Source organism: Hippopotamus amphibius, chromosome 1, assembly GCF_030028045.1.
Source record: "Hippopotamus amphibius kiboko isolate mHipAmp2 chromosome 1, mHipAmp2.hap2, whole genome shotgun sequence".
NCBI classification, from domain to species: Eukaryota; Metazoa; Chordata; class Mammalia; order Artiodactyla; family Hippopotamidae; genus Hippopotamus; species Hippopotamus amphibius.
Genome location: NC_080186.1, coordinates 151,094,489 through 151,115,157, shown reverse-complemented (window position 1 = coordinate 151,115,157; position 20,669 = coordinate 151,094,489). Strand labels below are relative to the sequence as shown.

The following is a 20,669-nucleotide window of genomic DNA, read 5'->3' as shown; positions in this document are numbered from 1 at the left end:
GGAATCAGAACCCCAGTGGCTTGAGATGGGAGGATTTCCCTGAAAACCTTCGGGTCTTTGCGGCGCTACTTCTTGATCCCAGAGAGCCCTCTGGTGGCTGATCCCTGAAGGTGCAGGCTCAGGAGGACAAAGGGAAGGAGGGGCCGAGTGAGGAGAGAGGTGGGCTGGGTGGAGAGAAGCTCCCCATCCAGGAGAAGTGGTGTTGTAGGGAGCCCCCCAGGCTGGTGTCAGACCTAAATGTGGTCTGTCCGCTGTGAAGTTCTACCTGTGGGACGTCAGGCAAACCCCTTCTCTACGGGCCTCAGGGTGAGGTGCATCGGGAATGACGATGGGCTAGATAGATCTGCGTTTCCCCAAGATGATTTAGGGGACCCTAGACAGTCATTTTGAAAACTGGAATGTTCGTGTGTTTTCACGTGCGCTAGAGGAAAATAGTAACTTTCAGATCTTTTAGTTTATGGAGGTTATCATTTTAAGGTGAAGAAAAATATTTTTTAAAATCTAAATACACTAAGAAAAATATTAAATAAATAATAGCACAGGTGTTACTATATCAGGGCAAAAATCATAAAAGTGGTAAGCAAAACAACAGTTATTTGGGTAACGCTGGACTAGGTGATTTGTGATTTCTTGCACATTTCTAGTAAGTTAATCCTATCCGTATACTACCTGGTATTGTCCCTAGAATAATGGTCACCCCTTATTGTTTATGTTGCTATAAGCTCTTTGAACTTACCCCTCAGAATAGTATTCTGAGGTAGCTCTTCTTTACTCTTTTTTTAATATGTTTATTTATTTATTTATTGGCTGCATCGGGTCTTCGTTGCTATGCGTGGGCTTTCTCTAGTTTCGGAGAGCGGGGTCCACTCTTCGTTGCAGTATGCAGGCTTCTCATTGCCATGGCTTCTCTTGTTGCAGAGCAGGGGCTTCAGTAGTTGCAGCACACGGGCTCAGTTGTTGTGGCTCACGGGCTCAGTAGTTGTGGCTTTCGGGCTCTAGAGCATAGGCTCAGTAGTTGTGGTGCAGTTGTGGGCTTAGTTGCTCTGCGGCATGTGGGATCCTCCGGGACCAGGGCTGGAACTCGTGTCCCCGGCATTGGCGGGTGGATTCTTAACCACTGAGCCACCGGGAAAGTCCCTCTTATTTACTCTTAATTTTACCAAACAGTGAGAGGCCTGGTCATACCTGCCCAAGGCCATGTGAGTGTGTGGCAGAGCAGGTTTGGAACCAAACCCTTTGGACCCCAGAGCCACGGTCTGCTGTGGTGCCTCCATGGATGTACCTTCGCTGCCCACCTGCCTGGGAGCCCAGTAGCAGGGACTGGACCGTCCAGTCTTGGTGTGGTGCTTGCAAGGCCTGCACGGACCAGATTGCCTAGTGATGTTCACGTCCAGCTGGGCCTCAGGGCGAGCCGTGGAGCAGTGCCACAGGCTGACTCTGGCGTCAGGGGGCTGGCCTCCCAAGACCTGTGATATTAAGTCCCCTCTCCCTGACCAGTGTGATGTGTTGCCAAGCATGCTGGCAATACACCTGGTCAGCGGTCCTGAAGTCTCGTCCTGGGCCTTTCATTCACCTGCTGCTTAGCAGATTTGTCCACCAACTATACACAGTTGTATCAGACCTAGAGGCGTTTTTTTCCAAACAGTGTCCTGCTCTCCACCCCCAGAGGTTCTGATTTGTATGTGCGGGCCTCAGGGATCTGTATTTTAGCCGTTTTGCAGGGTTTGAGAATCATGGTACTTAATGACCTTTGGGCTCCCTTCCAGCCCCCAGATTCCATGAACCTCAGCTTGGAAGGGCCTGTAGACCCTCGTGACCTTCCCCTGACCCAACCCCAAACAGCCTAAGACACAGAAAATAACAGTAAAAAAGATATTTTATTGTTAAAAAAAATTACCAATGAAACCAGGCATCCCAGTCACGCTCACAGTCGCCTGCACAGCCGTGAACCATGCACACAAACACCCTCTCACCCACACAGCTCCCTCTCTCTGGAAGCAGCAGCCCTGTGGGTAAGAGTGGCTGTTGCTCTTCCTTTTGATTTTTGTCTCCAGAAACAACACACATGAAAAGGCAGTGGACCGGAGAGAGGGGTTGGCAGGCGAGGGAGTGGCAAGGCCATCAGAAGTCTCTGGTCCCTACCCCTCCTGTCTACATACATTCTGCACATGGGTACACACGTACTGTACAGGAGCGCCCACATGTGCAGACACGTGCCCACAATGACCCTCCATGCATAGGGTTGGTCGCTGCAGGTAACACTTGGGTTGGCAGGCCTCTGGGACAGAAGGGCAAGAAAGGACACTCCTGACGTCTGACTCCCTGCTTCCACCCTTCCCTGCGGAGGAGCTCTGACTTCCTTGTGTCTAGGGGAGAAAAGTCCCTTTGGGGCACCTCATCCTGACAGCAAGGTTGAAAAGTGCCTAAGAATTTTTTTAAAAAATGGAGAGTGATGTCCTTCTTGCCTTTGGCCCAAAGTGCTTGCGAAACTTGGGCTGAAGAACCCAGAGTTCCATGAGGTCTGAATTCTTTAACAAAGACGGTTCAGGGGCTGCACAGACCTTGGCAGGCCCTGGCCGGTAGAAAGTCACGTGACTTAAAGAGGAGGTGCAAGGTGCTTGGAATTAGATTAGAGGAGAGGGACCTCAAGGAGACCGAGGCCAAGTGATGCTCCTCGGGAACCCTCGTCGTCGTGGTTCACCATCTTTAGCCCGATGCCTGGCTCGGTGCCTGACACGGAGCAGACCCTGCAGTGAGCTTGAGTGAGGCAGGCAGGGTGCACAGGTGACATGTGGTAGCTCTGCCTACTGCTCACCTCTCGGCCCCTAGGAGGACACCCTGTTGCCCTGCAGGGTCAGTTACCTTGGACCTTGTCTCTACAGCAAGGGTGGTGCTTGCCTGTGAGGCACGATCCCACCTCGGCCTGCAGAGTGCAGCCGTGGGCCAGTCTGAGAATGTGCCCGACAGGGTCAGCCTAGTCGTTCAGGCCCTGAATCCCTGGGGACTGTCAGAGAGACACAGTGCCTCTTGCCCGTCCCAGGAGTCAGCTTTTCCTGGGTTTGCAGGGTAATGGCTCTGTGTACACCATTTCTGCTGGGGGCCCTAGTGCTGTTTCTGGAGCTCCACCCTCAGCTTCCCTCCATCCTCAGGGACTAGCTGAGGGTCTGGAAGAGCACATTTCAAGATGCGGCAACCTGGACTGGGTGTGGGGGCTTCCCTCCCACTTTCCCAGCCACGCTCACCTTGCTCCCCACCGGACAGGGGAAGGTGCCAAGTCCTGGGCCTCCCCCCGCCTCCGTCTGAGGACAGCTAGAACATGACCTCCTCACAGCTCCCATAATCACTCTCCACCATGTCAGAGCCCTCATAGTGGGGGGGGGCCTGGGGCCGGCCCCGGCACGTGGGATGCCCACCCCCCACCTCGCCGTCGGCGTAAGAGGGCCCGGCCCGGCTGAGACGCATGCGCACCCCCTTGTGGCCCCCTTCTGCCAAGCAGGGCTCTCCCCCTCCCTGCCGGAACTGGGAGTGGTAGTAGCTGATGGCCGTGTACTCATTGAGACAGGGGGCCAGCAGGCGCTCCTGGGGACTGGGCGGCCGTGGGGGAATCAGATCTTCCAGGTTCTGGTTGCTGTAACGGGGTGGGAGGGGTGCTCGCTTGTTTTCCATCTCCAGTGGGAAGGGGAAGCCCCCGTAGAGGCCCGTGGGGTCCGGCATCACGGCTGCGTTCCGCTGGCGGTGAGGCGATGGTGGCAGTGGGCCAGGGGTCACTTCGGGGTGGGGGGATTCCCAGCGCTCCTTCCTGGAGAAAGTTGGGGGCCAGACTGTTGCTGCGCCTGGGTACGCTGAAAGGGAACAGCAAGATGGGGTGAGCTCTGAGTTTCCCTGGTGAAGATTCCTGCTGGCCTTAGTGCTACTGTACCTGACTTAGCATGGGATAGAGATGGGCCGAACACTCAGTGGGTATGTGGCCCATCTGTGTGTGTTGTCTCTGGCAGCTTAGATTAATACCTAGAACCCCGTGGGGACAAGTTCAAAGCCAGAGGTTTAACTCAGAGCCAGTCCATCTTGTAAATTTGTGCCACTGATCCAAGGATCAGTGAACAAGGGAAGAATCTGAATGGCTCCAGGCAGCCCACCCCCGTTCCTGGAGACAGCAGCTCCATCCCAAGTCCTACTGGTGAGTTTTGTCTCCTTGTTGAAGGAAACGGACACGTATTTTGGACTAGGAGGTGTGATGGCATATATCATAGAGGGTAATTAAATGAGATGTGGCTTGGAAGACTGAAGATCAGGCATCCTTGGTCCTGCCTCTGTCCCTGCTACTGAATAGTTGGGTGAATTAGAACAAGTCACTGTGTCTTTATGGGTCCCAATTACCCTAATAGCAGAAAGTTAGTGCAAATACCTATTTTAACGATCACTGAATAAGCCAGAAAATACAAAGTGCTTTACAAATCCACCTCCTTTTGAACCAAAGATGAGAGGGCAGTGAAGGTCCCTCCTCTGGGTCAGCCAGGTCTGGCCCAAGGCTGCTGTACCTCTAGACTGGGCAACCAGAAGCTTGGACGACTGCCTTTCTTGCCCTTTCCAGAAAAGCATAAATATACAAAAGGCCCCCTTTTACCCCAGGGATCCTACCCATCCCTATCCAGGGTCTACAGGTTTCTGCCATGGGCATCAGTCCTGTGGAGTGACTTGGAATTTAGAGATGTAGATCATGGTGCAGTGGAATGAGGCATAGGCTCTGAGTCCAGAGACCTGGGCTCTGGTCCAGCCCACTAGTGCACCATGACCTTGACCATATCCCTTCGTGGACTAGATCGTGGCTCAGATGATGGAGTGTTTTGGTCTACTATCCCGTTGCATCAATTCCAGAGGCTAACGGCCTGCGGCTATACTGACCCATCTCCTCGCCTGACCAGGTCCTCTTAATGATGGTCTCATTGTCAGAGTGGGAAGAGACCACAGCTGGCGGGAGTCTGGGAGGCACGCTGCAGACCATTGGCCGTTGCTTAGAGCTGGGTCCAAAAGTGACGAGTTCATTTGGAGCAGAGGTCTTGCTGGGCTCCATTTGGTTCAGGTTGTTGCAGGAGCTGGTGGTCAGGGGGTTGAGTTCAATGGGAGGCGTGGCTTGGGTGTCAACACCAACACTCCTGGCCAGGAGGTCTGGGTCCTCCATGGCCACGGGCTTGTGGGACTTGCAACGGCGGCAGTAGAAGAGAAGCCCAGCAAAGCTTACAGTGATGACCAGTAGGGTCCCAATGATAATCAGAATCTCCTGCTGCCCCCAGTCCCCTCTTTTGATCTCAGGGGTGACAAGGCAGTGTCCTTCTGAGCAGCCTCTTGCCTCCATTTCACACCTGCAGAGACAGAGAAGTAGTCAGGGGACTGAGTCACTATACAGCCCTTTCCATGTCCCCTCTTAAAAGATCTATGGGGTAAAGACCCCTGCACTCAGCTTGCCTTTTTTTCCACCAAAAAAATAAAAGGTAATTATCACACACATCAACACATCAACTTCAGTTTCACATCATCCTCTACCAGTGAGGCATGAGACTCAGTAACACCTTCATTCATGACCATTGGAATCTAGGCTCTGGGCAAGTCCATTATTTTCCACCCATGAGATCTAAGCATTGGATATAGTGGCACCACTGATGTCAGATTTCCAATCATATACTACAGTAGAGGCAGCCAGCAACCCAGCTGTCCTTCGGGTCAGGATCCCAGATACAAGTCAGCAATCACCCAGCAATGACAACCAGAGGCAAGTGTTACCCACTGTCCTTTACCAGGAGGTCGCAGGAACCCAGCATGGCCCCCACGCAGACCTTCCACTGCACAACTTTCTTAGAGAGAGCACCTGGGACCATATGACCTCTCAGGTTACCTTCAGCTTGGCTTTCCATGGTGTGAGGCTCTAGGGCCAGCTGTACCTACTTTTGAGGGATATTAGGAAAGGCTCCCTTCATCCCACATAGTCCCAGTTCCTGAAATTTCACCACCAACAGTTTATCCTTTTGGGTTAAATGTTGGCCTCCCTGAGTTCTCTTTTAAAACGCAACCCCACTTTCAGCCAGGAAGTGTTGCCTAACACATCTACTGGATGGAGAGCATCCCTTGCGTCAGAGCCAGGTGCACAGGGAGGCCTGAAATGCCAGGTGCTGAGAGACAGAACTTGGATCTTAAACAGATGGGGGAATCTTGGATGAGCCCTTTCCTTCTCTGGGCCTCAGTATCCCCATCTGTAAATTGGGTGGGTGGACTACATCACTGGATCTCTTATGCACCCACTGACAGCAAGGGAGGTCCCTTGGAAGCTTGTTATAAATAGAATCCCTGGCCTCCTTCCTTGAAGATACCAATTTAGTTGGTCCAGGAATCTGTATTTTTCACACGTCTCCCTCGTGATTTTTAAAGGTTTCCAAGTTGAGGAGCCATAAAACCAGAGACTTGCCAAGGCCTCTTTACATCTAGGATTCTAGGGATGATCCGCCTTCCCTTGCAACCCCCCAGGCCAGCATAATATGAGGCCATGGGTAGCTAGTGGTGGGGTTTGAGCCCCACAGCAGTGCCTGTACCAAGTGGAATCATTGCCCCCAGGCCGCTTTCTGGAAGGTCACGGTCCAGAGCAAGAGAATAAGAACTTTAGCCATTTTCAGACTTCAGCAAAGATCAGAACTGCCCAAGGATCTGGTAGGAAGTTCAGATTTCTGGGCCCCAGCTTAGTGAGTCCAATTCAGTAGGTTCAGAGTAGGGCTTAGGAAATCTGTCTTTTTAACAAGCACCTCCCCTCCCAAGGTGTTCTGATGCAGGTGGTGGGAGCGAGAAACCTTGACACATGGAAAAGGCCAAGAATCCAGGTAGCTGGAGCACTCAGCCCTGGCTGCCCATTGACCCCTCTAGGGGTCAGAGTTCAGAGGTCATCCCCCAGTGATGCCAAACTCAGGGACAGGAGCCAAAGACAGGGGACTTCTCCTGTGCTTACCTGTCTCCCATGTAGGGGTGAGGGCAGATACAGGGGGCTCCTTCGGGGGAAGAGATGCACGTTCCACCTTCCAGGCAGGGCGTCAAAGTGCAGTTCTCCTTTCTTTGTTCGCAGTGCCTCCCGGAGAACTGTGAGGGGCATGTGCAGACGTAGCCTGGGGGGAAGGGCAGGGAGGTGAGAGAGCGCGGGCCCCAGGCGGACAGGTCCTCCGGGCTGGAGCGGGACCTCGCATGTTTGCGGACCCCAGTGTTCACGCTTAGCTGTTGAGTGCCTCCCCCTGCTGCGTGCACTGTGTTGGGCGGTGGTGCCCTGCTGGGCAAGAGGCCTTGACCCCTGCCCTCAGACAACCTACAGCCTGCAGAGAACAGACATCTACAGGGTAACAACGGAAATCATCACTGTCATCCGAGACAGCGCTGTTCACTGTGCTCGTTGTTCTAGGAATCTCCATGTATTAGCTCGTTTGATTGTCCCGACAGCTCTGAGACTGGTTACTGTTATGGCCCTCATCAGGGACAGGCACAGGTTCATGGCAGGTCGGGAAATGAGGCCCTGGGAATGGATGACATTTGCTCAAGGTCACACAGCAAGCAAATGACAATTAGGGGATTCAGACTAAGACAGTTATAGATAATATCAGTATATTATTAATTATCATAAAAGTTAATTTTATTGAAGGGCAGTGTTGGGGGAGGGGACTAGCCTAGATTAGGCACCAGGTTTCCTGGAGGAGATGATGTTTTAGTTGAGACCTGAAGGATGAGTACATGTAAGCCAGGCAAAAGGTAGAGGGGCTATGATGTTTCAGGCAGAGGAGGACGTGTGCAAAGGCTCAGAGGAGAAGGTGTGGCATGTTACCAGGGTGGGCAAGCCTAGGGAGTAGAGGGGAGAGTGGGAGCTTCAGGGCCAGCGGGGGGGGAGTGTCCAGGGCATAGGAGCCACATGCAGAAATTAGGAATTGGGACTCCATCTGAACAGCAAGGTTCCAAGCAGGAAAGCAATATACTCAGAGCTGCATTGCCTAAAGATGGCTCTGGTGCCCTGCTGGAAGATGCTGGTGGAAGGAGAGAAACAGAAGAGCAGGGAGGTGGCCGGTGCAGAAGAAAAGATGAGACGTGATGGGGCCTGGGGTCAGGCTGATGGTGGTGGGGACACAGAGTGAGAGATTCCTTCGCTATCTTACAGGTAGAATTGACAGTATTGTTAGTCAGGCAAACGTTAGAAAACGGGAGAATGCCAAATGTTGACAGGGATGTAGGTGCCTAGGAACCTCATGCACTTGCTGGTACACGTAGAGACTGCTACAGCCATGCTGGACCCCAGTCTGACCCAATTTAGTCAAAATAACTATTTGCCTACTCTGGGTTTGTGAATCTATCTCTGGGTGGGGTGTGTGTGTGTGTGTGTGTGTGTGTGTGTGTGTGTGTGTGAAAGACGTTCTCATGTAGGTTCGTAAGATAGCATGTGGGAGGATGTTCCGTGCAGCATCATTGATGCAGGTGGGATGTCCATTGCTAGGAGAGTCGAGAGGGGAAAGGTAGGTCCGTGCACACCTTGGAGTATTGAGCCGCAATTAAAAGCAATGACTAAGAATTACTCGTGGCAGCGTGGATGGAAAAGTGTACACCATGATATACCACTTACATAAATTAGAAATTCAAGCGTGTGAAAACACAGTTCTTACATTTTGAAAGAACTCCTTTGAAAACTTCAAATGTTTGCCTATGGATTTGGGGGAGGGAGAGGGCAGTGGAGTATAAAAGGCAATAAGAGAGAGAAACTTAGCGTGGACCAGTGATGACACTAAGATGTGCGATGACCTCAGCCTTCTACATCAGAGGTCCCCATTCGCACCCTTCCCCCATTCAAAAAAAAAAAGTAGAAAGATAGTTCTTGTTGAGGGAGAAAGAAGACTCCTGGCCTCCCCTAGTGTATACCAAGCAGATCCCAATTTGTTACTCACCAGACAGTAAGGGGAAGAGAGGGATGTTTCCACTGAGATCTGCACCCCAAGTGTGCGGCTCACTTAACAGCCCTGTGGACTTGGGGGAGTTCCCTTTCCTCTCCGGCTATCCCTTATGTAGTCCAGTGGTTTCCTGAGCAGTAAAATGGAGCTTTGATGGCTCTCTTCCCTCCCCGTCCCTCCCTCATGGGACTGTGGTGGAGGAATATGCTAGGTGCTCTACGGTGATACACGATTGCTGGTTCAGCATGGCAGGGTCCTCTGCAGAGCCTCCTGGGGTAAGCCCCGGGGTCAGCCTCAGCCTTACCTGCCCCGTGGGTCTGGGAGCACTTCCCACCGTTGAGACATGGGTTCTGGCTGCACTGGTCACTGCGGGAGCAGCACTGGGAGAGGGCCTGCCTCTCCAGCAAGCCCGCTGCCTTCTTGCCATCGGCCAGCAGCTCCAGCGCCAATCCGTTGATCACGACAGCATCCAGGCAGCCTTCAAAGCCCTGGGAGACATTTGGGGAAGAATGCGAGAGGACAAGGCCGCCCAGAAGGAGGTCCCTCTCAGGCGTCAGACTCTGGCAGTTCTCTGGGAGCGCAAGGGAGGTGTCGCCCACGCTGTCAACCAGCAGGCGAACGGAAGTGTCTGTCTCCTCCACCAGAACGGAGTGCCACACTTCGTCATTCACGTGAGACAGGGAGGAGAGATTTCCATAGAAGCCACCTGGACAGTGGTATTCCAGATGGAGCACTCCATCAACCAGCTGTAAAGAAAACCCACATGGCCATCAGCAAAGCCAAGAAGTGCTTAGACAAATCCCTGCTCAGAAGCTGCCAGTGCAAAGAATGTAAGTGTGTTTTCACAGGTAGGGTGGGTAGTGTTTGGTGATTTTCAGGGCTGTTTTAGACAATGTATTTATAGAGCGTAGAAACCCTCAAAGTGCTCTTCTGTCCATGGTCTCATTTGGCCCTCACTGCTCTCCATGGGATGGCCTGGGCAGGGATGACATCTCCATTTCACAGATGAGGAAACTGAGGCCTGGAGCCTCGCTGATCAAGACCCTGTCTTTTGGATTCTTCTTCCAGGCCTCTCCATTGTTCTATACTCCTGAGCCTTCAGGGATACCAAAAACCTCCCTCTCACCCCCACTCCCTTATTCAACAGTTCATCAGTTCTTGAAGTGAGTCTCTAAGACAGTTTTGGGGAATCCACAAGTAGAAACTATTTTCATAATAATCCAAGACATTACTTGTCTCTTCTACTCTCATTCTCTTACAAATGTACGGTGGAGATTTCTAGATGTGCTATCACAACAAATGAAAGCAGGAGTAGGTATAAGCCAGTTGGCTTCTATTAAGCCAGGCATAAGAGAAATTTGCAAAACTGTGAAAGAATGCCACTTTTTAAAAAAATTATGGAAAATGTAATAATTTTTCCTAAAAATATGTTGCTTATGTTAACATATAATGGATTTCTTATTATTTTAAAATGAATTAATAAACATTTAAAATTTCTCAGTTTTAATTTCTAATAATCAAACTGCCAATAGCTATTACCCACATAAACAAAACTTCCCTATGACCCTCAATTATTTTTAAGAGTATAGAAAGTCCCGAAATCAAAAAGTCTGAGAATCACTGGGTTAGAACCTTTTAGTTCCCCTCACCCTCAAGAAGTGGGACTACTTGTGGCCAAATATTTTTCCGAGCATTCTGGGTTAGGTAGCGCTTTCTCTGGGTAAAATGTGAAGATCTAACACAGTGTTTTCCAGAAGTTGGCTATCTGTAGGACATCTTCCTGATTTTTGCCCTGGTTGAATACTACCTATACCTTTATTTCCTTAAAAAGAGCACTTGGTATGATTACAGTAAGTAGGAAACCAATATAACTTGCCATTAAGAGAAGACAATGACAAAGATAAGTACGACTTGTACAAAACATTGTCATTAAACCACTCCTTTCACTTACCTGGGACCACAGGTCTGTTGATCCCTCCATCTTTTCACTGTCTCTCTCCTCTGTAACGTCCTCATTCCTCTCCTTACCAAGCTTAAATTCCATGGCCAAATCCCTGTCCCTTTTTTTACTTGGAAGAACTTGGCAAATACACAGATCAGGTAAAACCCAACTGTCCCTCTACTCTATATAAGTATCATGGATCTGGAGCTGAACGTGGCTGGAGAAAAACACACAGCCTTTTCTTATTGGTCTCTCTTTAATTTCATGGCCATGAGTCTCAAATGAGCACTTCATGCTACCCAACAATTGTACTACCTTGCTTAGTCTCCTCATTCTCCCAGATGACTATTTTCACAACTTCTCTCTCCTCAGACCCCTAACCCCTGTCTCCCCATCCTTGCTCTCAGCAATCAGTTGGGAACTTACAGGCAGTCTTACCATCACATCTGTCCATGTCGTCCAAAGCCAATCTCTCCATTCATGCCTTAGATCCCACCCCACCCCCCTTACCTCCTAAAGGACAAGATGCCACTAACTTTCCTTTCTCCTCCCTACATCTTTGTTCCCTCTCTACTGGATCTTCCCAGTCATCATACAAACATGCAACTATTGCTCTAATCTTAAAAAAAAAAAGTTCTCTTGAACCCACTTCTACTGACAGATTGCACTTTCTCTATTTGCTTTCCCTTTGCAACAAAATTCCACCCCTACCCATCACTACAGTGAAACCACGGGAGTCAGGGTATTCAGCATCCTCTGTGTTTCCAAATCCAGTGATTGATATCACTTCCCATCTTACTCGACCTCTCAGCAAGTCACTCACTTGACCCAGCTGATCACTCACTGCTTCCTTCTTGATATATGCCCTTCATTTGGCTTCTCAGATATAATACTCTCTTGGTTTTCCTCCAGCATCACTGGTTGCATCTTTTCTTTTTTATTGGATCCTCCTCTTCCCCCAACCTCTCAGTGTTGGAGTAACTCAGGGATAAATCCTTAGTCTACTCTCTTTTCAATCTATACTTCTTGGTGATCTCCTTAGTCTCATGGCTTTCAATGCTATGTTTATGTTGAAGAATCCCAGATCTTCATCTCCAGCCCAGGCCTTTCTCACTAGATTTTGTTCGTTCAGCTCCACTAGTAGGTCTAATGGGCATCTCAAGCTCATATGTCCAAAACGGAATTCCTGGTCATCCCCCTTCTCCAACCTGCTCTACCGGTATCCTTGCCCAGGTCCGTTGGCAGCAACTCCACTCTTTCTGGCTGCTCAGGTCAACATCTTACTCTTTGCTTTCTCTCCCAGCCCTCATTCAGTTCATCAGGAGTCCTGATGGCCTTGCCTTCAGAATCTCTCCAGAATCTGAACTCTTTTTCCCAGTTCCACTGTCATTCCCCTGATCTAAACTGCCATCATCTCTCATCTGAATTACTGCCTTTTGGCTGGGTCTCTCCACTCCCATCCTTGTTCCTCTAAAGTTTATTCTCAACACAGTAGCCATGAGGACCCTTTTTGCATATGTCGACTATGTTAATTCTCGACTCAGAACTTTCTAATGCCCCCCACTTTGCTCAGAATGAAACCCAAAGTCCTTAAATAGCCTGTGAGGCCTGTATAGATGACCCCATCCTATTACATCTCTGACCTCAACTCCTCTACTGCTGTCCCCTTGCTCACTTCACTCAAGCCATATTGACGTCTGAGCTGCTCCTTAAACATGCCAAGCAATCTCCTGCTATTCCCTCTACCTAGGATGCTGTTCCCCCAGAAGTCTGCTTAGCTCACTCCCTCACCCCCTTCAAATTATTGTCCCATTATCGCCTCAGTGAAGCCTTCCCTAACCCCCTTATTTAAAATTGCAACTTCCCACATGCCTGATCCCTCGTAACCTTCTCTCCCCCTTTTAACCCAAAGCACTTACCACATTTGGACAAACTATAATTTTCTGATTTATTATGTTTATGGTCAGTCTCCCACCATAGGTTGAAATCTCTAAGAGGGGTTTTTATCTTTTTCTCTGATGAGACCTACGCACTTGGAACAGTGCCTGTCACATAGTAGATGCTCAATAAATATTTGTTGAATGGATTAAGTTCTAACTAGCTGCCAAAGTCTGCTTTCTCTTTGGCAAACATGGGAGATGGACACATGGGATAGAGGTGTTAAAAACAGACAGGTACTCTGAGACTTTCTACAAAGCATAATCAGAAGGACTGAAAGACCCTGAGAAAGAAAATTCATTTTCCTCCTTGTGATTCCATGTACCTTAATGCTGGGTTTGTCATCTTGAACACCGCCAGCCTCCCACCCATCTTAGGAAACACTGGTCTGTTACTCCGCAAAAGTGATAAAAGCATCAGCCAGGTCTAGGTGCCCTCACCCATCTCTCTTTCTATCTTCAGAGGCTCTCTGTCACCCCACAGAACAGCCCAGCCTCTGTTGTACTTGGACATGTATCTCCAGGTGGGGTGGTTTTGGCTGTCATGACTAGAAAGTCTCAGTGTTCTGACCTGACAGTCACACCCCGCATCCCTGAAAACCATTCAGGGATTTCTTTACAGAAGTTAGCCTTCTTGGCCACGCCCATGCCCCCCCAGCTCCCCAGCCTGGCATGCCCACAGGAAATCTCTCAGGCTGGCAGTGCCTTACCTTCAGGGAGAGACACACTGTCTTATTGCTGAACAGGAGAATGGCCTGTGACTGGAGTGTTTTCAGGCGGAAACGGATGTGCCAGTGCTGAGCCTCTGGGAGACTGTACCGCCCGAAGCTCTGACTGCTGAACCTCGCGGCAGTACCTGTGAAAGCAACCAGAGGCAGTGTCACCTCCACGCCAAGTGGTCCCCATGGCGCCCTGTGACTGACTGTCTCATTCAACCTTTGAGTGGCAAGCAAGGTCATTGCTCACATTTTACAGATGAAGAAACGAGGCTGTAGGGTTACTTGTCCGGTGTCACACAGTTAGATGGGGCCATCACCCTACACAACTTCCTTTGGCCCTAGGGACCCTTGTCTTGGGTCCCAGCCTGGGTCAGAGACTATGAGCTCAACCATTAAGAAAGCGAGAATCAAACGCCAGAAATGTCATCAATCAAGTGTGCAGAAATCAAAATTTCTATCCTCCGTAGTTTTCATGTTATTTCTGACATCGCTTGGGGAAGAAGGAAGTCGATTTGGAGAGGATTTTGCATATCTGTGTGATTTCAGGAACACCACAAGGGCTTTTTGCCTCAAGACATCTCCATCATTAGGAGTATAATCATTTGGGTAAGCACATCCCACATGAAATGCTGCTGAGACGTTGAGAGACCTCTGTGATAAAGGAAGAGGGGAGTGATAAATTGTGTGTGGCCAAAACTTCCATGAGGCCCTTCATGCTCCAGCCCCCATGGCAATTACTAAAGCACAATCGCACAGTGAGGAGTCTGAGACTTCACCTAAACTTGAATTTTTCAAGCTTATTTGACCATGGGACCCTCTAATGTGGACCACCTCTCCTTAGCCTGTAGAAATAGCATTCTGTGGAAACCCGTTTGGGAAGTGCTGTGTTATATTAAGCAATGCGCTCCCCAGATTTTTTTTTTAAATTCACCCTCCTCAGAAGTGAGTTCAGTTATGAAATCCCTAAAACCTCAGTGTGAATAAGCTTATCAGTTGGCAGGAAAAGGGATGACCGGTACAGCCTCCAGATTCCTAGGGAAGAGGATGGTTGAAGAGAGAGAACACAGGCCAAAAGGAGGAGAGAGAACCAGAAAGTGAGGCCCATGGGATTATAAGATCCTAAGATGCTGTCATGGATCTGAAACGCTCTGATGTTAGCAGTTCCATTCCTGTAGGTCATTGTTGGATGGGATATTGCAGGTGATCTTGATCAAGAATCCCCAAACCTGAATATCAGCATCAGCTAAAGAATCTTTTAAAATACAGAATGCTGGGCTCTATGCCTAGCAAGTCGTAGTTCTGGTGGCACTTGGGAATCTATATTTTAAAAATCTCTCCATGATGGGTGTAGTGACTGGAAAAGATCCCAAGGGAGGTTTCTGAGATGCTGATCACGTTCTGATCCTTGATCTTGGTGATCACCTTGATCTAGGCTGGTTACACCGGTGTATTTGGTTTGTGAAAACTTGTTGAGCTGCACACTTTCTGTATGTCTTGTTTCACTAAAATGTCCAGACAAACAAACAAAAACCAGACTTCTTTCCGAGTGATTCTGGTGATAGCTGAGCCAGCCTACCTAGTATTCTCAAAGTGCAGCGCTTGGCCCACCTGCTTCAGAATTGCCTGAGATGCTGGCTGAACATGCCAGTTCTGGGTCTCGCCCAAGACCTTCTATATAAAAGACTCTGGAGGTGACACCCAGGAGCAGGTCACTTCACAAACACACTCTCCAGTGATTTTGCGTAATCTTGAATTTTAGAATTCAATTTTAGAATTTTAGAATCCTCTCAAGAGAGAAACTTCAGCTGTCACAGCTTTCCCCACAGCCGACTCCAGGGTAAAAGACACAAGAAGGGACCCTCCACCCCCCCACCCCCACCCGCTAATACACCTCCAGATTAGCTCACCCCGCCTAAATCCCGCAGGTCCTGGAGAAAGTCTACAAATCTTCCTAGAATTTCCCTAATGCAAACTGGGTGGACCCATAGGCCAGGCCAGGCAGGGGGCAAGGGTGAGCTGGGGGGGTGATGTCATTCTTTTGCCAATGCACCTGAGCTGATCCAGGGTGTTGGTCCTAATGCTAGGGGCACTGGGTGAGTCCTGTCCAAACACTGAGTTCCTAAAGAGTTTGGCGAAGAGCTCAGGCTTTAGAGTGGGACACACAGGTATTTGAATAACCAGCCCTTCACTGGAAGCTATACAGTTTCAAGCAAACCAATACAATCCCCATACCTGTGGATGGAGCTAATGACCCTGCTTCCTAAGGTTGTGGTGACAAGTTTAGGTGACAGACACACAGAGCCTGGCACACAGCAGAGTCCTTATAGCAACAACGGCCACTAAGTGAATGGCAGCCACCATTGATGGGGTGCTTAGTAGACAGCTAGGGGTTAACATGCTTTCATATCCATTAAGTGATTTACTCCCCAAGTCAACTCAAGGAGGCAGATGATGTTATCTTCATTATCTCAAAGATGAGAAACTAAAGCTCAGAGGGTTTTAATAATCCACCCAAAGTTACGCAGCTAGTAAATGACAGAGCTGGGATTTGAACCTGAGCTGCTTAGTCTAAATGTTGAGGTTAAAACTATCAGGCTAGAGTAATAAGAGTAGTACTGTTAGTAACTCGGGTTAATTGACTACCTTTTATACGTCAGGCACTTTTCAAGGCAAGCACTCGATATTTAATTCTCATTTAATCCCTACAACAGTACAAAGGCACAGAGGGGTTAAATAATTTTCCTAGGGTCACGTGGCTAGCAAGTGGCGGAGCTGGGATTTGAACCCAGGCAACTTGATGCCAGAGTCTGTGCCTTCAGCCGTGATGCTAATCTGCCTCTTAAATTCTTATCATTATCTTCAAAGTTCCAAAAAGTAACCAGAGGGACTTCCCTGGTGGTCCAGTGGTTAAGACTCCGCACTTCCAATGCAGGGGGCCCAGGTTCGATCCCTGGTCAGGGAACTAGATCCCACACGCTGCAACTAATGATCCCACACGCTGCAACTAATGATCCCACATGCAGCAACTAAGACCTGGTGCAGCCAAATAAATAATTTTTTTTTTTTTTTTGGCTGCCTACATTGAGTCTTAGTTACAGCATGCGGGATCTTTTGTTGTGGCACGCGGGCTTCTCTCTAGTTGTGGCGTGCAGGTTTTCTCTTCTCTAGTTGTAGTGTGCAGGCTCCAGGGTACATGGGCTCTGTAGTTTGTGGCATGCAGACTCTCTAGCTGAGGCGCTCGAGCTCAGTAGTTGTGGTGCACAGGCATATTTGCACTGTGGCATGTGGGATCTTAGTTCCCCAATCAGGGATCGAACCCGTGTCCCCTGCATTGCAAGGCAGATTCTTTACCGCTGGACCACCAGGGAAGTCCCAATAAATAAATATTTTTTTTTAAAAAGTGACCAGAGCTAGGGTGCTATTCCATGACTAGATTTTGTGAGGCTGCATCTAACTCGTGGTGGTCTCTGGCCTTTAACCCTGTTAAAACATCCCTCTAACTATCCCTAGGGAGCCACCTGCTGGGGTCTCCATCCCTGGAGTCAGACTGGCCAGGCCTAGCAGCGCTGGTTGTCCTGGGGAAGTCCCATTCCTCACCGTTACAGGAGCAGTTCCTCTCCAGGTGGTGCTGTGGGGTCAGGATGCTGAGCCTGGCTGTGCTGTACGTGGGCCCAACCCTGGGGGCCAGATGCACGGTCTCTTGGCAGATTTGTCCCTGGCAGCTTGGCCCCTGGCAGGGCACCACAGGCATGGCTGACCTCATCTGAATTCCCACCGAGTTCTCCATCTCCTTGGCTGAGCGAGTGATGATGGATGCCAGCTCCCGGAGCTTGGAGAAGGTCCCCGCATGCCCCTCAAAGACCAGGAGCACGTCCACCCCAGCCGTGGCCTCTGCAGGCTGAAGGCTGGCCAGGTGGATGTTGGCTCGTTTGATGTCCAGCCTGTTGCTGAGGAACCTCTGTAGGTTTCTCCAGTGGTCACTCACCAGCTCTTCCGGGGTGAGCTGGCGGAAGCCCATCCACATGGTCCGCTGCAGAGCCTCCTGCCCCACGTGCCACACGTGGACATGGACCCCGGCAGTGGTGGAGAAGGTCCCATCGCTGACCGTGACGTCGAACGTGTAGCGGCCCAGGGGCAGCCCCTGGGCGGCGATGATCTTGCCATCGGATGCGCCCACGGAGAAGCGCCTGCCCAGGTCCTCCTCTCCCGCCAGGCTGTAGGTCAGCGTGTCCTGTGGGTCTCGGTCTGTGGCGTGGATTTTGCCCACCATGCCGCCCTGGAACTCCTCCTCCCCAATGGTGATGAAGATCTCCAGTGGGAGGGCGGAGGGTGGGTAGTGGCTCTGCTCCCTGACGTGGACCCTGACCGATGTGGAAGATGAGAGGGGCGGGGTGCCGCTGTCTGACACCTGTAGGCAAAACGGGCACCAAATTACCATAGGACTGCAGCTGTTGGGGCCTCCCCAGAGCCACATCCCTCTGCTCCAGGGCGGGCTCAGCGTGTTGTCACATTTGAAAGGGAAATCATAACTTCAAAAGTGCCTTTGTGGAGGGAGTTACATCCCACTCCAAATGGTAAAACTTAGCTCCACTGTCTCATCTGACACCTCTCTGAGCCGCTCCCAAGCCTTTGCAGTCACATGTGGCCTCCTTCCTCTTGAACTTCTCTCATTCTGTCTCTTTACTTAGGAAGGTCATCAAAGATCTCCTACTGATTCCAGGGTGCCTCCTTCATGGCCCCCACCAGCCTAAGGAGGTTCTCCTACTCCTCTTTACTAAGTGACTGGGGTGGGGGTGGGGGTGGGCATGTCTTCTTCAGCTCAGCCAATAAATATTTATGTGTTGGCTAGGCCCTCGCTATGATCAGGAGAAAAGAGAGGTGAGGAGAAGTGACAGACTGGGAACAGCAAATGTCAGGCCCTCAGGTGGGAAGGGATGCTCAACACAGCAAGAAGGGACGACTGCTGCTGGAGGAGTGGGTGGGGCCAAGGGCCAGAGGTGAGCAGAGAGGGAAGTCCAGGCTGTCACTGATGGGCTGAGGAGCACAAGGTTGAATTTAAGTCAGAGACATGAAAAGCCACTGAAGATTTTAAGCCAGACAGTGACATGACCTCATTTAAGCAAGGAAAAGATTGTAAATTAGAAATGCCTTTCCCTTGCACAGTTCACCAAGCATCTCTGCAGCTTTCTGCCCAGACTTAGCAAGGTTGAAACTTTCCTTCCTCCTCAGTAACACTGTCACTTTCTCAGCTGTCATCAAGGGTCTGACAGTAATATCTGTTTTCCCTACAGTAATATCTTACTCATTTGCATTTTCTTTGAGTGGGTGAGAAAGGTGTAATATTACACCTACTGCTGGGAATTATGGGTAACACTGATGAGATATCAATAGCAACAGTAATAATATTACTACTAAGTATAATATATAACTAACATTAACTAAGTACAAACTGTGTGCCAGTCACTTTTAAATGCTTTAAATGCATGATTGTAGTTTATCTTTCTGATGAGGTAGATACCCTGAAGTGTCCTATTTTACAAAAGATATAAACTGAATCTCAAAGAGGTCAAGTAATGTGCCCAGGGTCATACAGCAGCTAAGGCCAGAGCAGAATCTGAACTTCTTATGTTCATAGCCTGTCTCTTTGCTGGCCTATAGTGCCTCCCAGTGAATGGAAGTGGAAATACAGGACAAATACAGGAGAGAATGATGACGCCAATAGTAACTGAGTGATTGTCTGGGCCATGATACTCAGGTCAGTTGCCTCTCATCTCTTCCTAGACAATCACACCCATGCCCTTGGCTTCAAGGACCATCTACATTAACCCATACCTGTCCTCTGAGCTGCAGACTGCCATTCCCAGCTGCCTATTGGACACCTCCGCTTAGATATCTCATGGACACCTGAAAGATAACATATGCTAAGCAGAGCCCTCATTTTACCCCATCAACCTGTCCTTCTCCAACCCCAAGTCTTTCCAGTCTCATAAATGGCACTACCACCCAGACTTCATTGGAGCCAGGAACCTGGAAATGGTCCTGATTCTTCTTTTTTCTCTCTCTCCTCATATGCAGTGCACCACCAACTCCCATTTATTTCCAAGCAAAACCTGTCACAAATCTGTCCACGTTCATCTTCACCATCACCTCAAGATCTCAACATCACTACCTCCAGCTTGGATGACTCCTCATTGGTCTCCCTCAACCAGTCTTGCCCCCTTCAACTGACTCACTCTAGAGCTTCAAAAATGAGCCTCCTGAGACACAAGAAAGGTCACTTTCCTGTTTGAAACCCTTCAATCACTTCTTACTGCACTTGAATTACAGTCTAAAAGTATTACGAGGGCTTATCATTAGGATGACTTTACTTCCTGGTTAGCTCAGGACAGTCTTGATTTTCACCTGTTGTGGATCAGTTATCACCAATTAACTATTTTTAGTGCCTCTCTCACGCTCAAGAGCATCACAGTTTGGGCCTCAAATAGCATGGTCATCCAAGCTATGAGGCCCCCATGGTCCACCCAACCCATCTCTTCAGCTTCATCCCCACCATTGCTCACCATGCATTGACCACATGGCCACATCTCAGGTCCCCACAAGCTCTTTCTCAACCTGGGACTTGGTCTCATCTTGTTCTTCCTGCCTGTGATGCTGCCCACTGTTCACATGGCCAGCTCCTCGGGCCTCAGCTCCAATGCCCCCACCTCACGAGGGCAGCCACCCTCTGAAAATGTCTCTCCTGTGCCTTGTGAGCCTCCGGTCACTTTCTTCACTTGTTTATTGTGTATCTCCATGATTAGAATCAAAAGCCCATGGGGACGGGGATCATTCCCTTCTTTCCCCTGATATATTACTAGCAGCTAGCATAGGACCCAGCATGTGATAGGTACTCAGTAAATGTTTGTGGAATGAATGGCTGGCTGGCTGTCTGAATGGATGACTACATCATCCTGAACCCAGAGAAGTTCACAGGATAGTAGGATCCGCTAGACGTGAGATTTGGGAAAAGGATTTGGGGGAATGAAACGAGGAGAAATGTTTGCTCACCATCCTGGCCACGTTTCCTTGGGTAGTTCTCATGCAACCCATAATAATATCACTATAATCCCCCCACATG

General features: G+C 49.7%; 1 protein-coding gene and 1 non-coding gene across 5 annotated transcripts in view; one reads left to right on the top strand and one right to left on the bottom strand.

The window, feature by feature from the left end:
* Positions 1–1,876: 1,876 nt before the first annotated feature.
* Positions 1,877–20,669, bottom strand: part of FAT2 (FAT atypical cadherin 2) — an 82,546-nt gene continuing 63,753 nt past the window's right edge. For 3 of the 4 annotated variants that reach the window (XM_057730596.1, XM_057730620.1, XM_057730604.1), the window contains 6 exons: positions 17,150–17,960; positions 13,544–13,689; positions 9,259–9,700; positions 6,989–7,142; positions 4,903–5,360; positions 1,877–3,842 (listed from right to left, as the gene is read on the bottom strand). In XM_057730596.1, the coding sequence (XP_057586579.1) occupies positions 3,310–3,842; positions 4,903–5,360; positions 6,989–7,142; positions 9,259–9,700; positions 13,544–13,689; positions 17,150–17,960 (2,544 nt within the window). In that variant the 3' untranslated portion in view covers positions 1,877–3,309. The remainder of the gene's footprint in view (positions 3,843–4,902; positions 5,361–6,988; positions 7,143–9,258; positions 9,701–13,543; positions 13,690–17,149; positions 17,961–20,669) is intronic. The other variant, XM_057730611.1, reaches the window with a different exon arrangement.
* TRNAG-UCC (transfer RNA glycine (anticodon UCC)) lies at positions 16,442–16,514 on the top strand. The gene has a single exon. It is a non-coding gene; the product is annotated as a tRNA-Gly (tRNA).